This window comes from Sprattus sprattus (assembly GCF_963457725.1).
Source record: "Sprattus sprattus genome assembly, chromosome: 19".
Taxonomy (NCBI): Eukaryota; Metazoa; Chordata; class Actinopteri; order Clupeiformes; family Clupeidae; genus Sprattus; species Sprattus sprattus.
In genome coordinates, this window is record NC_137917.1 from 9,517,801 (window position 1) to 9,536,758 (window position 18,958).

Sequence of the window (18,958 nt, forward strand, 5' to 3'; positions counted from 1 at the left end):
GACTTTGTTGTGGTGTAGGCCCTACAGTTGAGACGGTACCCTAGTACAGTTGAGACACCCATTTAAACCCATTTATGGTGACTGGCCAAGCTACTTTCTACTATGAGGTAGCATAGGCTATCACAATAAAGCTGTATCAACTATACAGTGTGTCTCAACTGTAACCCGCTGAACACCTCACGCTTTTCGCTAGATTATGCAATGACCTTGCATGACGTGATAGCATGGAATATGTAGATTTGTAGTGAACAGAATAACGTTTGCAATGATGTAAGTTGCGTTTGTTGATGATGTTTAATAACATATTCATTGTAGAAGGGACAAGATAAAATCAGGATCTAAGCTGGTAAAAAAACTTTTGCCAATATCTCCGTACGGGAGATGGGTTAGGTGCTCAAATTTCCTGGGATCAAAAAGGACGTTAGTAGCCTATGCTAAAAATCACGTCTCAGGATTCTTGCGCATGCAAGTTATTTCGGGTGTATCAACTGTACTCAGTCTACCTTACTCCTGTAAAGTGTCACCGTAAACATTAATATTAACATTTAGAGACACGTTTTCTTGCAGTGTTAAACAAGTCGTAGACGTTGACATAGACAAATATATGTCTCGAAAACCGTTCGTATGGGGAAGCTAATAGATAACGTTAATCTATAAATAGACTAGGATATCGTTTTTGTTTTAACAAACTGGCTGATAACCATCGACATCCAAAAGAGCTTGAGGATGTAATGCACGCAAGTTGAGCCTAGTTGTCAAGGTAATGAGCTGTCAGAATGTTGGAGTTCGTTGGAAACGGCTCTACACTGATCAGACATTCTCCAACTTTACCCGATCCGACTGAACATGTTGAACTCTTCCGACAGTAGCCGACTTTCGCCAACATTCTCCAACTAACACCAACTGCCGGCACACACTGCCCCGACTGTTGGAGAATGTTGGCGTTAGTTGGAGAATGTTGGCGAAAGTCGGGGCAGTGTGCAAGCTGCTAAACAGCAACAGCATAAACTAAATCGATGTTGTTAAGAAGCTGGTTAGGAAAGGGATGAAATTAACAAGCCACAGTTTAATCTATTTGCATCAGACCATTGTTCAAAAACTGTTTTTTAAAAGTGTCAGCGATAGCCTATATGAGCAAATCTGACCTGAAAACATTTTTATTCTAGACGGAAGTTTTAAAATGGTAACTTAACACAAACAAGGGTTATGGCGAAGTACGCAATTCTAACTAGTCCTGTTTAAGAGTTGTGGTAACAGTGATTTTCTGTCTTCTGTCACTTTATGCGCATGCTCCATGACGTCTTTACAGGGGGTTCAACCATTCTGCTCCGCTCCAGCGTTTCCGTGTGGACACAGATTTTTCTTGACATGGCTCCGTGTGGATGTGATAAAAAGTGGAACTGGATCCTGTTTCCGGATTCATGCAAACCAGGCTCCTTGTGGACGGGGCCTCAGGCAGTGGCAAAACGTGGTAACGACGGGCCCAGGTGCAAGATATTATGACGGGCCCCCCTAGTGAAAGCTATCGTAGCGTTTCCTACTTCCGCACCCGTGTCTAAAAGAAACGCTACACAAAGATGTTTGTTATCAATATAAATAGTGTTTAATTAATCAACCTTACATATTTCAGAAGCGACGGGTGTGTACACAATTAACTAAGTCTTGTTTGACTCTCAGCGGAAAAAGGTCTTACCGTATAAATTGTTAGAAAATAATAATAATAGAGAGCACTAGTGTTTACGATTACCGATATCTTAACAATGACAGACATCCCACATAATGTAGTTGTAAGTCATTTATTAACAATATTTACAAGATGATATTTGAATAGATTATTTCAATTATGTATATAAAACAAAAGAAACGATGAAAAGCAACACAGAAACTTCAATGATTAAACACACATTATATTTCGTTTGCCATCCTGGACATTATGCGGTCACGAAATGGCCCGGCACCGCTCACACTTAAAGTCCTCTTCCTCTTCTCCTGAGTGGTCTTCACACAGGGGACAAGAACGCACGGCACAATATCCTTGTATGCACAATCCAATTTTGGAGAGTAGCAAAGCCAGCTGCGTGGCAGTTTGATACCCACTTTTGTTGATCTATAATAAAAACCCTTCAGAAAAACAACGATTATCTTGATTTCTTCGGAAAGGACCACTAGATTTACAAGACCACATAGTAGATAAAACTTTATACCGTAGCATCTGAAACATCTTCCTCAAAATGCCCCCTATCTGTGGCGTAACGCTTTAGTGGCTGTCACTTGTCGTCCTGCTCTGTATCACTGACCTGCATCACCTCATCCTGGTCCTCGCCTCTGTCATCTTCATTACACATTCCTAGTTGGGTGGGGCCACTTGGGCCATCAGCTGGCACAGAAAACTCAGAAGTGGTATGAAGAACTAGATGGTATGAAGAAGACACGACAAACCTTGTACACTCTCTGAGTAAGCATGAGTGTACACATGTACGTTTATTCCGGTTAAAAGTTGAGTCATCCTTGCCACTGTCGCTTGTGCTTGTTCTAAGGGGTTCAGGCCTTGGGCTCTGTAAAGCGCTTTCAGACCATTTTCTATTGTTCCTGGCGCTATAGAAATCAATAAGATTGAAATTGAATTAAATGACTGATGAACACTAATAATGCCGGTACCATCATACACTCTGTATTGTACTGTACTCACAGAATAATTTTACTGAATGAGTTAAAAGCTGAGAGCTTCTTAATGCATCTGATGTATTTACTGATGCATCTAATGCATCTCTCAAATTGGATTGGAAAGAGGGAAAGGCAAGTTTGTTTATATAGCACATTTCATACACAGAGGCTATTTAATGTGCTTGACATAAACAAAATGAAAAGGAACACCCAAAGGAAGAGAAGCCTATTTTTCCTTTATAGGTTAAAAGGCAAAACATATACTGTCAAGCTGCTTTTAAATAAGGGAATTTAATTTAGGACTTTCACTATATGACTGAACCCTTTACAAAAGACTATGCTGTCTGCTTTTATTTGCATGACTTACTGTTCTGAAGGAGCGGACTGTGGGCTTCTTTCATTTGTTTTTTAATCAGTTCAGATGTAGACAACGTAGATGCCTGTTCTCCTCAGTATCTGAAAACCCCAAATATCAGATGGGTGAAGAAGCAGTGGCTGAACTTTGCTTCTGATCTCAGACTCGATAAGAGAGCGCAGGTGCCTGAACTCCCCAGGGAGACAACATTATCATAAATAATCAGGCGGAGGATCGGAGGAACATCCACACACCCCACTGATACCCCACTGTAACCAGAGGTGTAGGCAGCCCGGTAACACTTTTAGTTAAAAAGCCTAACATTTTAAAGAAAGCTGAAGTTGGTGAAGCTGTGCCAGCATGTGGCCTATTCTCTCTCTCTCTCTCTTAATGCCCTGGAGAACCAGAGGATTTGGTTTTCATATCAAAGTATAATTTAAAACATCCAGTATGGAAATACTGGATTTATCTTTGACTGCCTAGGCCATTGTTTTATTGTGCGTGTGTGTGGGTGGGTGTGTATGGGTGTATTTGTGTATCTGTGCGTTACTACTGCCAATGATCTTCTGGGTACTGGATCAAAAATTTTAAAAGCAATAGTGAGGTCACAATCTCAACTGCGAGAGCAGTTGTTGAAGGGCATCTCCAGGGAACTTCTAATACAGTACATACTGTATATGTGGTGGTATATACACTAACATGGTATATATACACACACATGATACAACTATAACATGGAATTATATAAAGCCTTGTTCTGTTACAAAAACCTGACATCCCCTTTATAAGATGATCTTGTATAGTGCGTCATCATCACCACAAGGATCGGGACTCTTTGCGAAAGTGCTTTCAGCTTTTGACAACATAATGGCCCCCTTTATACAACATCATGTTCAGCGGATGTCATATTGCATTACAAGGCCAGATGAGACTGTCCATCTTGTCATCCAAAACAGGGATTCCCAAACGCTGCTATTATGAGAGTATAAGCTATGCGGGAAGCCAGTGATCCAGAGGAGAGGGGTGGGGAAGGATAAGGGAAGATTGGGTGGTGATGTTGAGTCTGGTGCTTTGAGGTTACCTGCCGGTGCATTAACCTTTCTTTGATAACTAAGACTGCTGTGATCTCACTTGAGCCTGTGGAGCAATTTAATGTTCCAAGACACATGTATGCCGTCCATCCTGTGATGCTCAGTCTCTTTCATGTACTGTGTGTGTGTGTGTGTCTGTGTGTGTGTGTGTGTGTGTGTGTGTGTGTGTGTGTGTGTGTGTTTGTTTGTGTGATAGATAGGAGTTTGTATGTGTGTGTGTGAGAGAGAGACACAGAGAGAAAGTGTGTATTTGTATGAATGTGTATGTGTGTGTGTTGGTGTGGAAATATCTCTATCTCTGATTTGGACACCGACCTAAACTTGTAACGCTTATCTTTTATATCTTTCAACCATGTTGTTCTGACTGGATACGTGAGAGGATTTAATGAGCTAACAACTGAAGGAGTTTATCTGCTGTACACAGCTACAAAAAACACACACACCTCCACAAGACTCAGACATTTTAGTGGTAATAAAAACACCTTTACTCAGTAATTTACCTCTTTAGTTTCCTTTGGGGTTGACAGAGGGCAACACACAACGACATAGAAAGCATCAAGAACATGTAAAAACAGTGCTATGATCGATACAGTAAAATCATCTTCTTCATCCTCCTCCTCTCCTTCCAGACCAGTCCCCTGACTGTGCCTGTCACAGCTTGCAGCTCTGGATGACCATGGCGTCCTCAGGCCAGCGGTACGAGTCCACTGCGAACTCCTCGTAGTCAGTGCTGTAGATGAGTGACCGCACCAGGGCCTCCTTATCTTCAGGCTCTGGGCGCAGTGTGGCCATCTTGTGCTTGTATGCAAGCTTTACTATCTATGTGCAAACATAGGGGACACACACAGACACACACACACACACAAAATACACAAAAGGATATGAATATGTGTGCTACATGATAAACAGCAACACACAGGCCATTTAGGCTGGTACTTAAATTAAAAACCTGAGTAGTGATTGTTGTGTTTCACAGAATTGTGTATTCATGTCTATATTGAATATTTTAATTTGTGTACCCTTTGGCTTGGTTGGAACAAGCATAAATGTTTTGTAAGATGCTGAAAGGTTCGACTGTGAACCGTGCCACTAGGGTTTCTCTGTAAACTCCTCCTAACCCCCCTTATGAGCTATGAGCATTACTTGAAAGATAACCTTTAAGGAACTCTGTTCCTCCTCAGTGTTCTCCTGTGGAGTTAGCCTGGGGCCTCCGTTCAAAAGACCTGCTTCATTTTTTCAGAGACCTTAAATGAGTTTCCTCAGTCGCCAAGAAACCCAGAGAGGGATGCGTCTCAAGAGCTCAAGTTGCTGCACCCTTATCGCAATGACATATAGTCAGGCTCGTTGCTATGGCAGTCAGAGCAGCCAGTAGTGACAGCACTTCGTCACAAGGAGGCAAAGATAAGACATGGGAGAGGTGTGTGTCATGTCACCTTGACGGCAATCTTGAAGGACACGTCCCGGATCGTGGTGAGGGGGGGGTAGAGTCTTCCCTCAGAGAGGTCCTTTTCTGTCACCAAGTCAGCAATGGTCTGCAAGAGGAAACCGGCCACAAATTACATCATGCTATGTTAGCACAAAAAAAAACAGATGCAGGTGCACACACAGACCCATAAAGAGATGAACAAAACATTAACACCTCCTAACACGCCCCTCTACAACCCCACTGCCTTTGCAGTGGCAGCACAACAGCCTTTTGGTGGTGAATGGGCATAACTTGCTTGATTGACCTCAGAAAGGGCCTTGCATTGTCACCATGTTTTTGATGCTGGTGCATTCAATGGGTTTTTGATGCTTGCCATTTATGATTTTATCCTGTATTTTTGGGTTATTAAAATAAACCCCTATTTTTGTATACTCTGTGGTCTGTCTCCAATTTATGTTGCGGCTCACAAGCCGGGGTGTAATTCTCACACACACCAGGTACTGTGCACTTGAGGGAGGGAGTTGGTATAAAGAGAACTGATGTTGTTTAACAGTCTCAAACCCTTGCTCCCTTCCTGGATCAGAGCGGAGATTACTACTGGGGAGCTCCCAGGCTTTAGAGCACAGCCTCAGGTCTCCCCTCTCTCATCTCTGAGTCTGTGTAAGTGAGACATTCAGATTCCATCTCTTCTCCACATTATTACACACATCAGAAGATGACTTGTTTTCCTCTGTCAATAAAGGTCAACCTCATCTTCCAACTCAACTTCCTGGAAAGCACACAGTGTGAACAGAGCCAATTTCAAAAAAGGACAGCTCCTCTTCATCTATCACGTGCCAATCTAAAATCAATATTAGTGTCAACAGAAAAATCCAAAGAGAATATAAAGAGCAACTAAGTAATTGCTATTGAACGCTGGTTAGATTAAAAGATTAAAAACGGTCGATATTTGAACAGCCAATCAAATACAGCGCCCCTATAGCAACATAGTTGATGGGCTGGAATAGTGTATTGCTTAGTCCGAGCCACTTTGTTTGTTTTCGATTTACAAAGCAAGGACCGTGTACAAAAAATGTGCTCGATTTAACAAAAAGTCTGATTATAATTCTGGGATTAAAACCAAGGACTAAACCTTTAAAGGCACCCAGTGCAACTTTATGTAAACATTCAATGAAAAATAAACATTCAATTTCTAGTCTTTTTTACACGTAGTAAGTTTCAATAACTCCATACCATTACATATCGTCATTCAAGGAGCAAAGATGAGACGTTATTGTGTGGTGAGAACTGATAGAAAATCGTAAACAACAACAATCGCCGGGGGGGAGAGGCCATTTTTCCATTGACTGGAAGCCTGCTGTATTTATTGTAGGTTACAAAAAATAAAGAAAATGGCGGCGATTGTTGTTGTTATCGATTTTCTATCAGTTCTCACCACACAACAACGTCTCATCTTTGCTCCTTGAATGTCGATATGGAATGGTATGGAGTTATTTAAACTTACTACGTTTAAAAAAGACTAGAAATTGAATGTTTATTTTTAAGCCTCGAAAGTTGCACTGGGTGCCTTTAAGGCTATGAAGGAAAGTGCAGACTGATCTGTGCTCTGCCATTTTTGGACAATCAAAGCTAATACAATTAAGTGGCTCCACCACTCATAAATCATTTCATAAAACATGCAGGAAGGGTTTTCATTTCCCATGTTTAGCATGTACTGTATATACGAACAAAAGCTTTACTGGCTGGGTAAAGAGGTAGTGCTATATAATCACATTAGCTTCATGATGCCGAGACAGACAGGCAGATGGACAGACATAAGGACAACCAGAAAGACGGATATATTTAGTGTTGAGCCACCAATGGAGGGGAAAATGCTATCTGTCTCAATGGTTTGGCCTGACGGGTGGTAGAAAGACTGGCATCTGAATGTGATGAGACACTCAGTGATCCTTGAGAGCTGCCTTTGATAAGAGAAGATGAGCATCATTCCACAGAGCCAGCCTAGGGGGCAGGAAGTAAGCTCTCAATAGAGGGGAATGTGTGTGTTCGTGTTTCTGTCAGAACCACAGCTGTGTGTGGATGTACAAAAAGACACACACACACACACACACACAAAACGCACACATACACACACTCACACACACACCATTTCATTCCTTGGTGCAGGATGAGTTTAGAGGCAATACAACACATTTCAATGAAATGTACTCTATATCTTAATGCCAGCTGTGAACTGACAAACACACAGACAGACAGACAGACAGACAGAGAGAGACAAAAACAGACACACACACACACAGATACACTAATACAAATACACACCCAAGCACACAGATTAGTACGCCTCCTACACAACTATCTCTGGCCAATTAAGGTCACACTGACTCCCCTGAAGAGAGGTGGTGCTGCCCATTATAAACACTAATTATCTCCGTTTTAACAAATACTACCCAACATCCACTATCTTCTGTGTCATCCTCGCCCACGGGTCAACGCCATGCACACGCATATTTATCCACGGGTAAATCAGGGAGTTAACATTCAGGGCAACTTGCAGCGTCTCACATTTGCATTTACATGAACTCATATGCCAGCTTTTATACAAAGTGACTAACAAGTGGGGAACAACAATCAAGCTGCAGTATAAGAGGAGACCTTTGGGACATTTGGGTACTATTCACCTGTGTCTGTAATCATTAATTAAATCCGATATATAGATGAGGTGATGAGTCACTAACATCAGGGAAAGATAAATAGATTGTTATTGGGGAAAGCGAAGCTGTTTCCTTGGATATATGACTGTGGAGCATGAAGTTAATGAAAAACACTGACATGCATTTAAAAACCTTCGAGCCAAGGAGTGGAAATTCTATAGTGGTTTTGAGCTATATGAGGTGTTTATTAGAAAGAGCGAGCTGGGCCATAAACTATTTGCGTTGTTGGGTACAGCATATCTATCTGTGTGAGTGTGTGTCTGTGTGAGTGTGCGTCATATGCTCATTCAAACAAAGCTATAGGCTTGTTCAAACAAAGCAGGACAGTGGGTGGGAAGGGTGCCTGATAACAATGCTGATCGGGTCGAACCTGAACATGGCACACACCTCTCTGAGCACACAAGAAATGAAAAGCCAAGAGACACAGAATGTGTGTGAGTGTGTGTGTGCATGCATGTTCATGCGAGTGCATGTACTGATGTGTGTGTATGTTTTTGTATTGTTTTGTCAGAGTGTGTGTGTGTGTGTATTCATATAGTACATCTTGCTTTTATCACACACAGCGAGAGCACATTTGCTGAGTATTTAAAGCCATGTGATGGTTCAAAGTGTGGCTGTGTGTGTGTGGTTTTTCGAGGCTGTGTGTGAAGGGATGGTTTGCAGAGTGTTTTACCTCGGCAGTGGTGAGGAAGATCTCGTCAGTGATGTGCCGGACGGCACAGGCCGTGACCCCCAAAGCCACACCGGGAAACACGTAAGAGTTGTTGCCCTGACCAGGGTAGAACTTCCGCCCATCGGGAAGGGTCACAGGGTCAAATGGGCTTCCACTGGCAAAGATGCCCCGGCCCTGAGTTGACATGGGAAAATTGAGGTGCATGAGATGGAATGATTGAAGAATGCAAGTTAACACACACATAAACACATATAGAACATTTACAAGTACCCTACAAAACGTTTACACTAACAACACTCAAATAAGCATATTCTCCCCCCCCCCCCCCCCCCCAAACATGTGCCTACACCCACATGCCCACAGACACACACACACACACACACATGGATGCAGTACCTCTGTGATGGTGTAGCATTGCTCTGCAGTGCACTCTGCTTTGCTGGTGGGGTTGCTGAGAGCGAATATGATTGGTCGTTCGTTAAATAATGCCATGTCCCTGATGATCTGCTCCGTGAAGGCTCCAGCAATGGCCGCCACACCTGCAACAGGGCAAGTCAATTCACACGATTACACAAACAGACAGACACTCACACACACATACAGAGAAATACAGACAGACAGACACACACACACACACGCACACACATAAACACAGACATACAGACAGTCACCCACACACACACACGCACACGCACACGCGCACGCACACGCGCATGCACATGCACACACAGCCATACAGACATACACACTCAAACTCAAACACAAACACAAACACAGACATACAGACAGGCAGACAGACACACACACACACACACACACACACACACACACACACACACACACACACACAGACACACACAAACACAGACATACACACAAATAAACACAAACACACATACACACACACAAACACAGACATACAGACATACACATACACAAACACAAACACACATACACACACACACACTTGTACCACCTGAGCCCATTACATTGCCTTTGAGGTCTGATCATCGGGCTGCCCAGTCCTCTCCATTGTGCATTAGAGCATCATTACAACAAGTGCCACTCTAACACGTAACGTTTGATGTGTTTGATTAAACACGTGTGCAGTTAATGCCCACATCACACACTGCTGGCCCTCTGTAGCTCTAAAAATATACATAGGTATGCCTCTGCAACGACTCGCTAAGAGCTACGAGGTTCTTGACTAAAACTGTCAGGTTTCGCAGGAGACGACTCGAGACCACGGTGCGCAAGGCAAAGGCAACAGAAAAAGTCTGCTTTACCTATGAAAGGAAAACAGGAACAAAACCAGACAGGCAACACAGAGCACAGATCAAATAGCTGACTTCACCAAACCCATAGAACCTCACACTGAACTAAAAGCACAAAATAAAAACACAACCTCAGACAAATCATGAGAAAGAACAGGGCCAAGTTCAAATACAATTTAAAATAAATCCAGGGAATGCAAGTGTGTAAAAGTACTTTCTTACTCACGCTTAAACAGTCTCTATGCAGGCAGCAGATCTATATCTAATGGGAGACTTGTCCATAGTTTAGGACCAAGTACAGTAAAAGCACGACCACCCTTAGATGCAAAGATTAAAACCAAGGTAAAATAGATTTGAAATATAACCATTCACAGCCTTAAACACAAATATTACAACTTAAAATGGATCCCAGACTTTAACTTAAAGGGTCAATGGGAATGGCCATCTCCCTTGCCTCTCCTTCTTCTCTGGGTTTCTCTCTCTGTCTCACCTTGTCAATCACAAGGGCAAAGCAATTCTTCACACGTCAAAGACATTCCACAACATCTCCCACCTTCAGCAGGGTGTGTGTCGGACCACCTGGTACAGTGTAAATGACTCCCAGATAGCAGGCTTGAAACAGAGGCACTTGGTACAAAGACATCAGTTCAGAGCCTACATGTTGTGCAATTAAAATGCATGACAGACCAGGAGTCTGTAAAAGTGGATAAAGGCGTCTATATGGAAATGTAATGTATTTGATTTCTATTTGATGTACTATGCAGTCATTTGCTGCAACACAGCTATGATGACACCGAGTGCATCACACATGCATGGGCTCACCTGTGTGTGTGTGTATAATTCTTGCCTGGACATAGACACCACCCTCTCCAACAAAATGGTCAGTCCTCTCCCCCCCATCACACCTCTCTCCATTCAGGAGAGGGATGTAAACAAGATGTTAAAAAGACAGAACCCCCGCAAAGCAGCTGGACCAGATGCTGTCTCTCCCTCCACAATAAGGCACTGTGCTGACCAGCTGTCTCCAGTGTTCACGGACATCTTTAACACCTCACTGGCTGAACATGTGGTACCTGCCTGCTTTAAAACATCCACCATCATCCCCGTTCCGAAAAAGCAGAGGATCACAGGCCTTAATGACTACAGACCAGTCGCCCTGACCTCTGTGGTAATGAAGACCTTCGAGCGCCTCGTGCTGACCCACCTCAAGGCCATCACCAACCATCTCCTTGACCCACTGCAGTTTGCCTACAGAGCCAACAGGTCTGTTGATGACGCAATCAACATGGGACTCCACTACATCCTCCAGCACCTTGATTCCCCCGGCACTTATGCCAGGATCCTGTTTGTTGATTTCAGCTCGGCATTTAACACCATCGCCCCAGCTCTCCTCCAAGACAAGCTAACACAGCTGAACGTGCCTGAGCCCACCTGCAGGTGGATCACTGACTTCCTGTCAGACAGGAAGCAGCGAGTGAGGCTGGGCAAGCTTGTCTCGGAGCCTCGGACCATCAGCACTGGAGCCCCCCAAGGCTGTTTGCTCTCTCCTTTACTTTTCTCCCTCTACACCAACAACTGCACCTCCAGCCACCCCTCTGTCAAACTCATAAAATTTGCAGATGACACCACCCTCATTGGATTAATCTCAAATGGGGATGAGGCCGCCTACAGAAATGAAGTCGACAGCCTGGCTTTCTGGTGCACCCAGAACCACCTGGAGCTGAACGCTTTAAAAACTGTAGAGATGGTAGCAGATTTCAGGAGGAGCCCAGCCCCAACCATCCCCCTCATCATGTGTGACTCCCCAGTTAACATGGTGGAGTCTTTCAGATTCCTGGGAACAGTCATGGCACAAGACCTAAGGTGGGCGGAGAACATTACCTCCAAAATCAAGAAGGCCCAGCAGAGGATGTTCTTCCTTCGACAGCTAAAAAGATTCAACATGCCGAATAAAGTGATGGTGGAATTCTATACAGCCATCATTGAATCCATCCTCACCTCTTCAATTACCATCTGGTTCGCTGCCTCTACTGCAAAGGATAAAAGCCGACTGCAGCGGATCATTCGGTCAGCCGAGAAGGTCATCGGCTGTGACCTGCCGTCTCTTCTAGACCTGTTTCACTTAAGGACCAGCAAGAGAGCAGGGAAGATCATCGCTGATCCTTCTCATCCCGGTCACCACCTATTTCTGTGTCTCCCATCCGGCAGAAGGTTCCAGGCTATTAAGACCAAAACCTCTCGCCACCTGAACATTTTTTTCCCCACGGCAGTTGGACTCACAAACAAGCCACCTGCATCACACTGTCTCTGGGTTTACGTACTCAAACTAACTTGCCCTTCTATGCCCAATTATTTATTATTATTTATTATTATATCTCAAAAACAAATTGTCCATTGTTCTTGTTTATGCTTTTTTGTTGTTATGTTATGTCTCATGTCTTATGCACCAACCACACAAAGTCAATTTCCTGTATGTGTGAATATACTTGGCCATTAAAAAGAATTCTGATTCTGATTCTGATTCTGAATTGCTTTTTCTGCTGTGTGTGTGAGTGCAGATAAGTGTTTATGTTTTTGTATGTGATGCATACGTGTTTTTTGCTGTATGAAAAGTGTGTGTAGGTGTGTGCGTGTGAGTATATGAGTGTTTTTTGTGTGTATGTGTGTTTATCTGTGAACATTTTGAGTGTGTATGGGTGTTTCTGTATGTGTTTGTGTCAGTGTGTGTTGAGCTATATGGATCTTACCTATAATAGCTGTAGGCTTGAGATCCTTCACCGCATCCTCCAGCTTCCTAATCTGTGGGTGCTCATGAGCAAACTTCATCTTCTCATGGGTCAGGTTGTCTCGGCCCTGAGAGACAAAGAGAGAGACGGAGAGAAGGAAAGAAAGAAAGAGGAAATCATGAGACTAACTTAGTGTTACAGTAGTAGGCATAGGTTCCCTGGACGGGATTAAACTGTGAGCTTGGCCTGACAGCACACTTAAGCAGTGATTGTATGTGTAAACCACACTACATAATTACTACATCTTTGATGACAAATAATGACAATTTGCTACATTCACACATCCTTTTAATCATTTCTTATTATGTGTACACTATTCACATTTACTATTTCATGGCATGTCTAGGTTTGTTTACATTATTTGTCTTCACCTTTTTATGTCACACAGGCTGTGGTTCTTTCCATCATATTAAATCCTTTTTTGGTTTACAACACAGTATGCTTCAGTGCCTTTTCAGGTCTAACAGAAGCCATCAGCCTCGACGCCAAAGCACAGACAATCTCCCTGATCGCTCAGAACTGGCCTACAAAGAGAGCTCAACCTGTCCGCTCACATCACATTTCTCTCACTTCTCCAGCGAAATAACTGCAAAGCCCTCCCAAAAGAGGAGGCTAATGAGGCAGTGGCCTCTAGAGGGCGATAGAGGTCAAAGGAGTTCTCTCACACACTTACGCTTACAACACTTTCACACTACAGTTACTCCCACAATCTGCAGAAGAGTTGGATTTCTCTCACGTGACTGAACATGTTACCCCATGAGCCTGACTTAGGACCAGTCCTCCTCCCGACGCTGGTACCATAACATGTGTTGAATGATCTTATGTGTTCTGTGCATTCATCAAGGCCAATAGTTACAGGTGCCCGATCATGGGAAACAACTTCTCCTCCTCAGCTACATGACCTCCTCTGGGGAGCACCGACACACACCACATCAGCACAGGACTACCTTGACGATGAGGCCCTTGGAGTCAACCATCCAGATCTTTCTAAGGCACTCATCCTTCGGAAGTCCTTCCTTCTCCATCGCCATGGCGATCAGGTCAGCTATGCCCATGGCAGCCTGTGAGGAAGTGCCGAGAGAAAAGAAGGTGGTGTTGGATTGTTAACCCCTTTTGTTTGCTTTATGATCACACAGGTCACAGGTTTCTCTGTACATCTTTTCAACCATGTATACTCTTTGACCTGAGCAGCTGTGGGCCTGAATCCTTATTGACTTGACCCACTGTTGGCACTGACACATATTGATCCAAGAGGCCCACTGACTGCGTCAGAAACAGTTATCACCTGCAAACCTGGTGCAATGGTTCGGTTTATTACTACTGTTACTGTTAAGGTCGTATCCTGGTGCAAATGGTTATTTGCTCATTTCGGTGTAATTGGCTAATGTTTATGGATGACCTGTTGCATTACGCAGCTTAAGGTGACCCTTCAGACCGTAAAAACAACTCTGATTGGAGATGGAAAATTGGAACAATCGTTGGTGGTTATTCCTCTTGTTATTACAGGCAATAAACCTGATGTGTTACAGGAAAAGGTTTGCCAATTTAATTATTTATATGATAAATATTATACATATGAAGATATATTATAATATATACATACTATATACAATATATTATATAATATTTACAACACAACCTAAGGCTATTATATGATATACATTCTATTCATCTTAGGTTAACAGTCTTACCTCCCCCGCTCCCTGAAAGAGAATGGTGTGGTCTGTCATTTTGCTCTTAGTGATGCGGAGGGCAGCGAGGAGCCCAGCCACGGCCACAGCAGCTGTGCCTGGGGGCAATTAGAGGACAACACAGGCATCAGTCACAGGCATCAGTGTCCACCAATGACTCCCTGCTATGACTGAGTACACATGTGCAAACGGGTACTATACTATATCCGGTGAAATACAATTCATACAATGCAAAGCACAAACTGAATCATGAATGTGTTGCATATGTACAGATGATATCATGGTCCAATGCAGTGTATTCTATATAAGCCTCCTGTACTGTGTTGCTGTATTTTGACTATCAGAATGATGTGATATTTAGTTTTTTTCTTGTAGGTATTTTGTCTGATGTGCTTGTCCCATCATCTGCAATGGCATACAAGTCTTTAAAGTCAAGAGAAAGTCAGAGAAAGAGAGGAGAAATGTGGTTATAATTAGACTCTTTCAATTTGGGGGCTACTGTAATTAGGTTTAATTCCTCCAGGAATGTTGTTTTCATTTCATTCAGACGAGGAGCTGGTGGCAGACATGGTGCGGCTGAGCCTGAGCTCTCATTTATCCAAATCAGCAGATTTGGACACATACTGTATGTGAGGAGGAAGAAGTGTGTGTGTGTGTGTGTGTGTGTATGTGTGTGTGTGGAGGTGTGTGTGTGTGTGTGTGTGTGTGTGTGTGTGTGTGTGTGTGTGTGTGTGTGTGCGTGTGTGTGTGTGCGTGTGGGCGTGTGCGTGTGTGCGTGTGTGTGTGTGTGTGTGCATGCGTGTGTCTGTGTACACATGTTTGCATGACAATACAAGTAAATGTGTGTTTCCGTGAGCATACTTGTAGACACGTCTCTGTAGCGTGTCTGTATCAATATAAATTGTGCATACGTATGTGTGTTTAGGTATGACAGTGATACCTTGGATGTCGTCGTTGAAAGTGCAGTATTCATTGCGGTATTTGTTCAGGAGACGGAAGGCATTGGTGTTGGCGAAGTCTTCAAACTGGATCAGACAGTCCATGCCATACCTGCCAAAAGGACAGTGTTGAATGACAGTGAAACACGGTGACAGATGGAAAGCATTCACAAGATTGACAGTGGAAAAGGTAAGGGGGAGAAGATTCTGGAAGGACCCAGCTTTCTTTGGCTTTCATGGGCTCTCAGTGTGGTTTTGGGTTACACAGGGCAGGCAAAACATGCTTGATGAAGCCCCTCACAAACATAACTTGATAATGTTTTTTTTTGTTCAATGTTACGTAAGCACAGAAAAAAATCAATCCTAAGGAAATGAAACCCAGCACTCATTCACTCACACATTCACTATATCTGCTTTAAGTGAGTATAAGCTTTTCAAAAGGTGAATCAATCAACGGCATCAGTATTCAGAACACCTAAGGTCTACATGCCTTCATGCCAAACACACAGATAAGCCAGGAACCTCCTTCACCACTGAATTTGGTTTGTGATTGAATATTAAGTGTGAGTGCATTTTTGTGTGTGGTGTGTGTGTGTGCAAACATTTCCGTAATCATTATGTGTAACCATGGGTGTGGCGTGTCTGTGTGTGTGTGTTTGTGTGTGTGTGTGTGTGTGTGTGTGTGTGTTTGTGTTGAATATTTGTAACTATGCCTATGTGTGAGTAAAAGTAAGAGTCTGTTTCTCCATATGCACAAGTAACTCCACTTGGGTGGCCAGAAACCCAAATGGAAAAGTTCTTGGAGAACATTGATGAATCACACTTGTCATGTACAATACTTGCATGACAGATCTGCGGTAAAGAGCTTGTATATACATTTCATACTAAAATGTCAAGATGTCCTGTTTCATGCAAGGTAGGTCATTTATAAAACTTATAATTTTGATGTTACTGTATATGAAAGGCCATACGTGTGGGTGCTCACACGCTGTTATAGTTTAAATGTATACTACATAAAAATGAACAGATATGAAGTTTGACATTTTCCATATGGGTAAAGCAAACTTCTGGTAACCTTCAGCTGTCAGTCACACTGACACCCTCTGTGTAGTCTGGGACTGATCTGAGATCTGTGCCCCCTGTAATATCCTGAAGAGGGGGCCCTTTCACTGCTTATCCCACTCTCCCACTATGCACTGACCAGTAGACGTCTTGCAGCACAGAAGTCTACAGGCTCGAAGGGTGAATCTACCACTTCAGAGAGCCTGTCAAGGAAACTCACTTCACTGGCCATTGACTTTGGTGACAGAATCCTTGTCCTGTCACAGCCATGAACCACGAACAAAGGCTAGTCGTTAGAGAGTAGAAGAGGAGATAGTTCCATCTATCTAGCTATCCCCATCAATAACAAGCTGACCTTCTCTCTAAATTATGATGCAATGTTTAAGTAAGCCTAGCAACAGCTGAACATGCTTAGGAAAGTAGGTCCAAAATTAAGAAGCCATTGGTGGCTGTGTAAAACCGAATCAGTTGTGTCTCGAGGTTTGTTGTTTTGCTTCACTAAGAGCTTGGGCTATGACTGTGGTAGAACTGTCAGTTGGTGCAGTAAATGTGTTGGATCTAGGCAGATGGGCTTGTGTGTGTATGTGGGTGAGTGGATGTGTGTGTTTGTGTGTGTATGTGGGTGAGTGGATGTGGATGTGTGTGTGTTTGTTTGTGTATGTGGGTGAGTGGATGTGGATGTGTTTGTTGGTGTGGTAAATGTGTTGAATCTAGGCAGATGGGCTTGTGTTTGTGTGTGTGTTTGTATGTGGGTGAGTGGATGTGGATGTGTGTGTTGGTGCGGTAAATGTGTTGAATCTAGGTAGATGGGCTTACAGGAGCTGCTTGTGCATTCTTAGTGCAAATAAAAGTGATTGAAGTGATAAAAGTAATGACTCATCACAACAGAATCAACACCCTTCTTTTCCGGCGCACATTAGACTTCAACCCCTTTAAAAGCTACTGCATTCCTTCAACCAATGTCTGAAGATAACTGAGGGGACACTTTAATTACATACCTACATTGTGGGCATGTCATTATTTGACTGAGGTGTGTTTTACTCATGAACATCTCTATGTGGCAGTGCTGTTATTATGTTTTTCAAGTTGCCCATGGGGAAAAAAAACTAAAGTCTGAAGTGAGCCAGAGGAAACTGAAGTCTAATTCCTAAACGTTAGGGCGCCCCTGAGGTCTCAAGGGAACTTTAAGCAAACAAGCCAGAGGACAAAGTAATGGAGTCAGATCACCCACAGAAGTAATTTAATCTTTCCCATTACAGATCTATTACCCAAAGACTGGCTAATAGATTTGATGACCAAGAACATGCCATTGGCTTGAGCATTAATCTGTCCCAAACGGCTCCAATTACCAAATAATAAAATGTAAGGTCAATTTTCAACAATATTACAATAATTAGATCAGGTTTACAACCATAGCATTTTACAACAGACCTCCGAGCTCTGGTTCCTATGACTATAATGATCCAGTACGTGCAAATGTGCTGAGCTGGGGTTATAGGATTCAAATAAGAGCAGAAAGCCCTGAAATTCAACTCATGACAGGTAGATGGTGGGTCTTATAATATCCAGGGAGCACACATACTGATGGATATGTACTGTATATATCTGTACAATAATGTAAGTTTCTTTGAAAACAAGTGTCCAAGTAAACAAGTGTGGATATAAATGACTAAACGTAGCACCCAGATTTCCCATGAGTTGACAGGCCAGACAGTCTGAGACTGTGTTTTGCTAGTAGTTAATTGTTTTGCTCTATTTTGTTTGTCTGTCCATGGTAGCCTAAAGTGTCTCTATGGCTGCAGTTGTTGTCATTGGTTACATGGCCCATGGTGGAAACGCATCAGGAGCCCTAGCGCTGGTGCTCGTAGCCCAGGGCAAAGTTCCTGGTCTTAGGTTTCAGGACGGAAGGCCCTCAGTGTATACAGGGCTACTGTGGTCTGACAGAGGTGCTGAATGAAAACATACAAATAACTGAATGCAAAAAGTGTTGGAGGACACTGTAGCTGCCTACAAAATGAACCTTAGCCATCTCCCCCACCGCCTTCAGTCTCACACCATTTCACAGGACTCCATCTAACACATCTGATAACAACATGTTAATAAAAAGCTACAGAGTGAAACCACAAGAGGAACATGAATAGACTGCATATGTTACTTTAACTGGAATGCTTTCATGAGTCTTTACATTGAGGGTTATGGAGTGGTGCCCATGACCGCCAGACCTACAGGTGTGTAAGAGAGAGGGTGTGTGTGTGTGTGTGTGTGTGTGTCAGTAGACTTGCTG

At 43.1% G+C, this 18,958-nt stretch overlaps 1 protein-coding gene across 2 annotated transcripts in view; it reads right to left on the bottom strand.

The window, feature by feature from the left end:
* Positions 1 to 4,577: 4,577 nt before the first annotated feature.
* The window catches only part of me1 (malic enzyme 1, NADP(+)-dependent, cytosolic), a 104,857-nt gene continuing 90,476 nt past the window's right edge, over positions 4,578 to 18,958 (bottom strand). Inside the window, exons 7-14 of one of the 2 annotated variants that reach the window (XM_080857924.1) lie at positions 15,615 to 15,724; positions 14,675 to 14,772; positions 13,931 to 14,044; positions 12,945 to 13,050; positions 9,320 to 9,462; positions 8,924 to 9,097; positions 5,544 to 5,642; positions 4,578 to 4,929 (exon numbers count right to left, since the gene is read on the bottom strand). In XM_080857924.1, coding sequence (XP_080714050.1) covers positions 4,762 to 4,929; positions 5,544 to 5,642; positions 8,924 to 9,097; positions 9,320 to 9,462; positions 12,945 to 13,050; positions 13,931 to 14,044; positions 14,675 to 14,772; positions 15,615 to 15,724 — 1,012 coding nt within the window. In that variant the 3' untranslated portion in view covers positions 4,578 to 4,761. The remainder of the gene's footprint in view (positions 4,930 to 5,543; positions 5,643 to 8,923; positions 9,098 to 9,319; positions 9,463 to 12,944; positions 13,051 to 13,930; positions 14,045 to 14,674; positions 14,773 to 15,614; positions 15,725 to 18,958) is intronic. The other variant, XM_080857925.1, reaches the window with a different exon arrangement.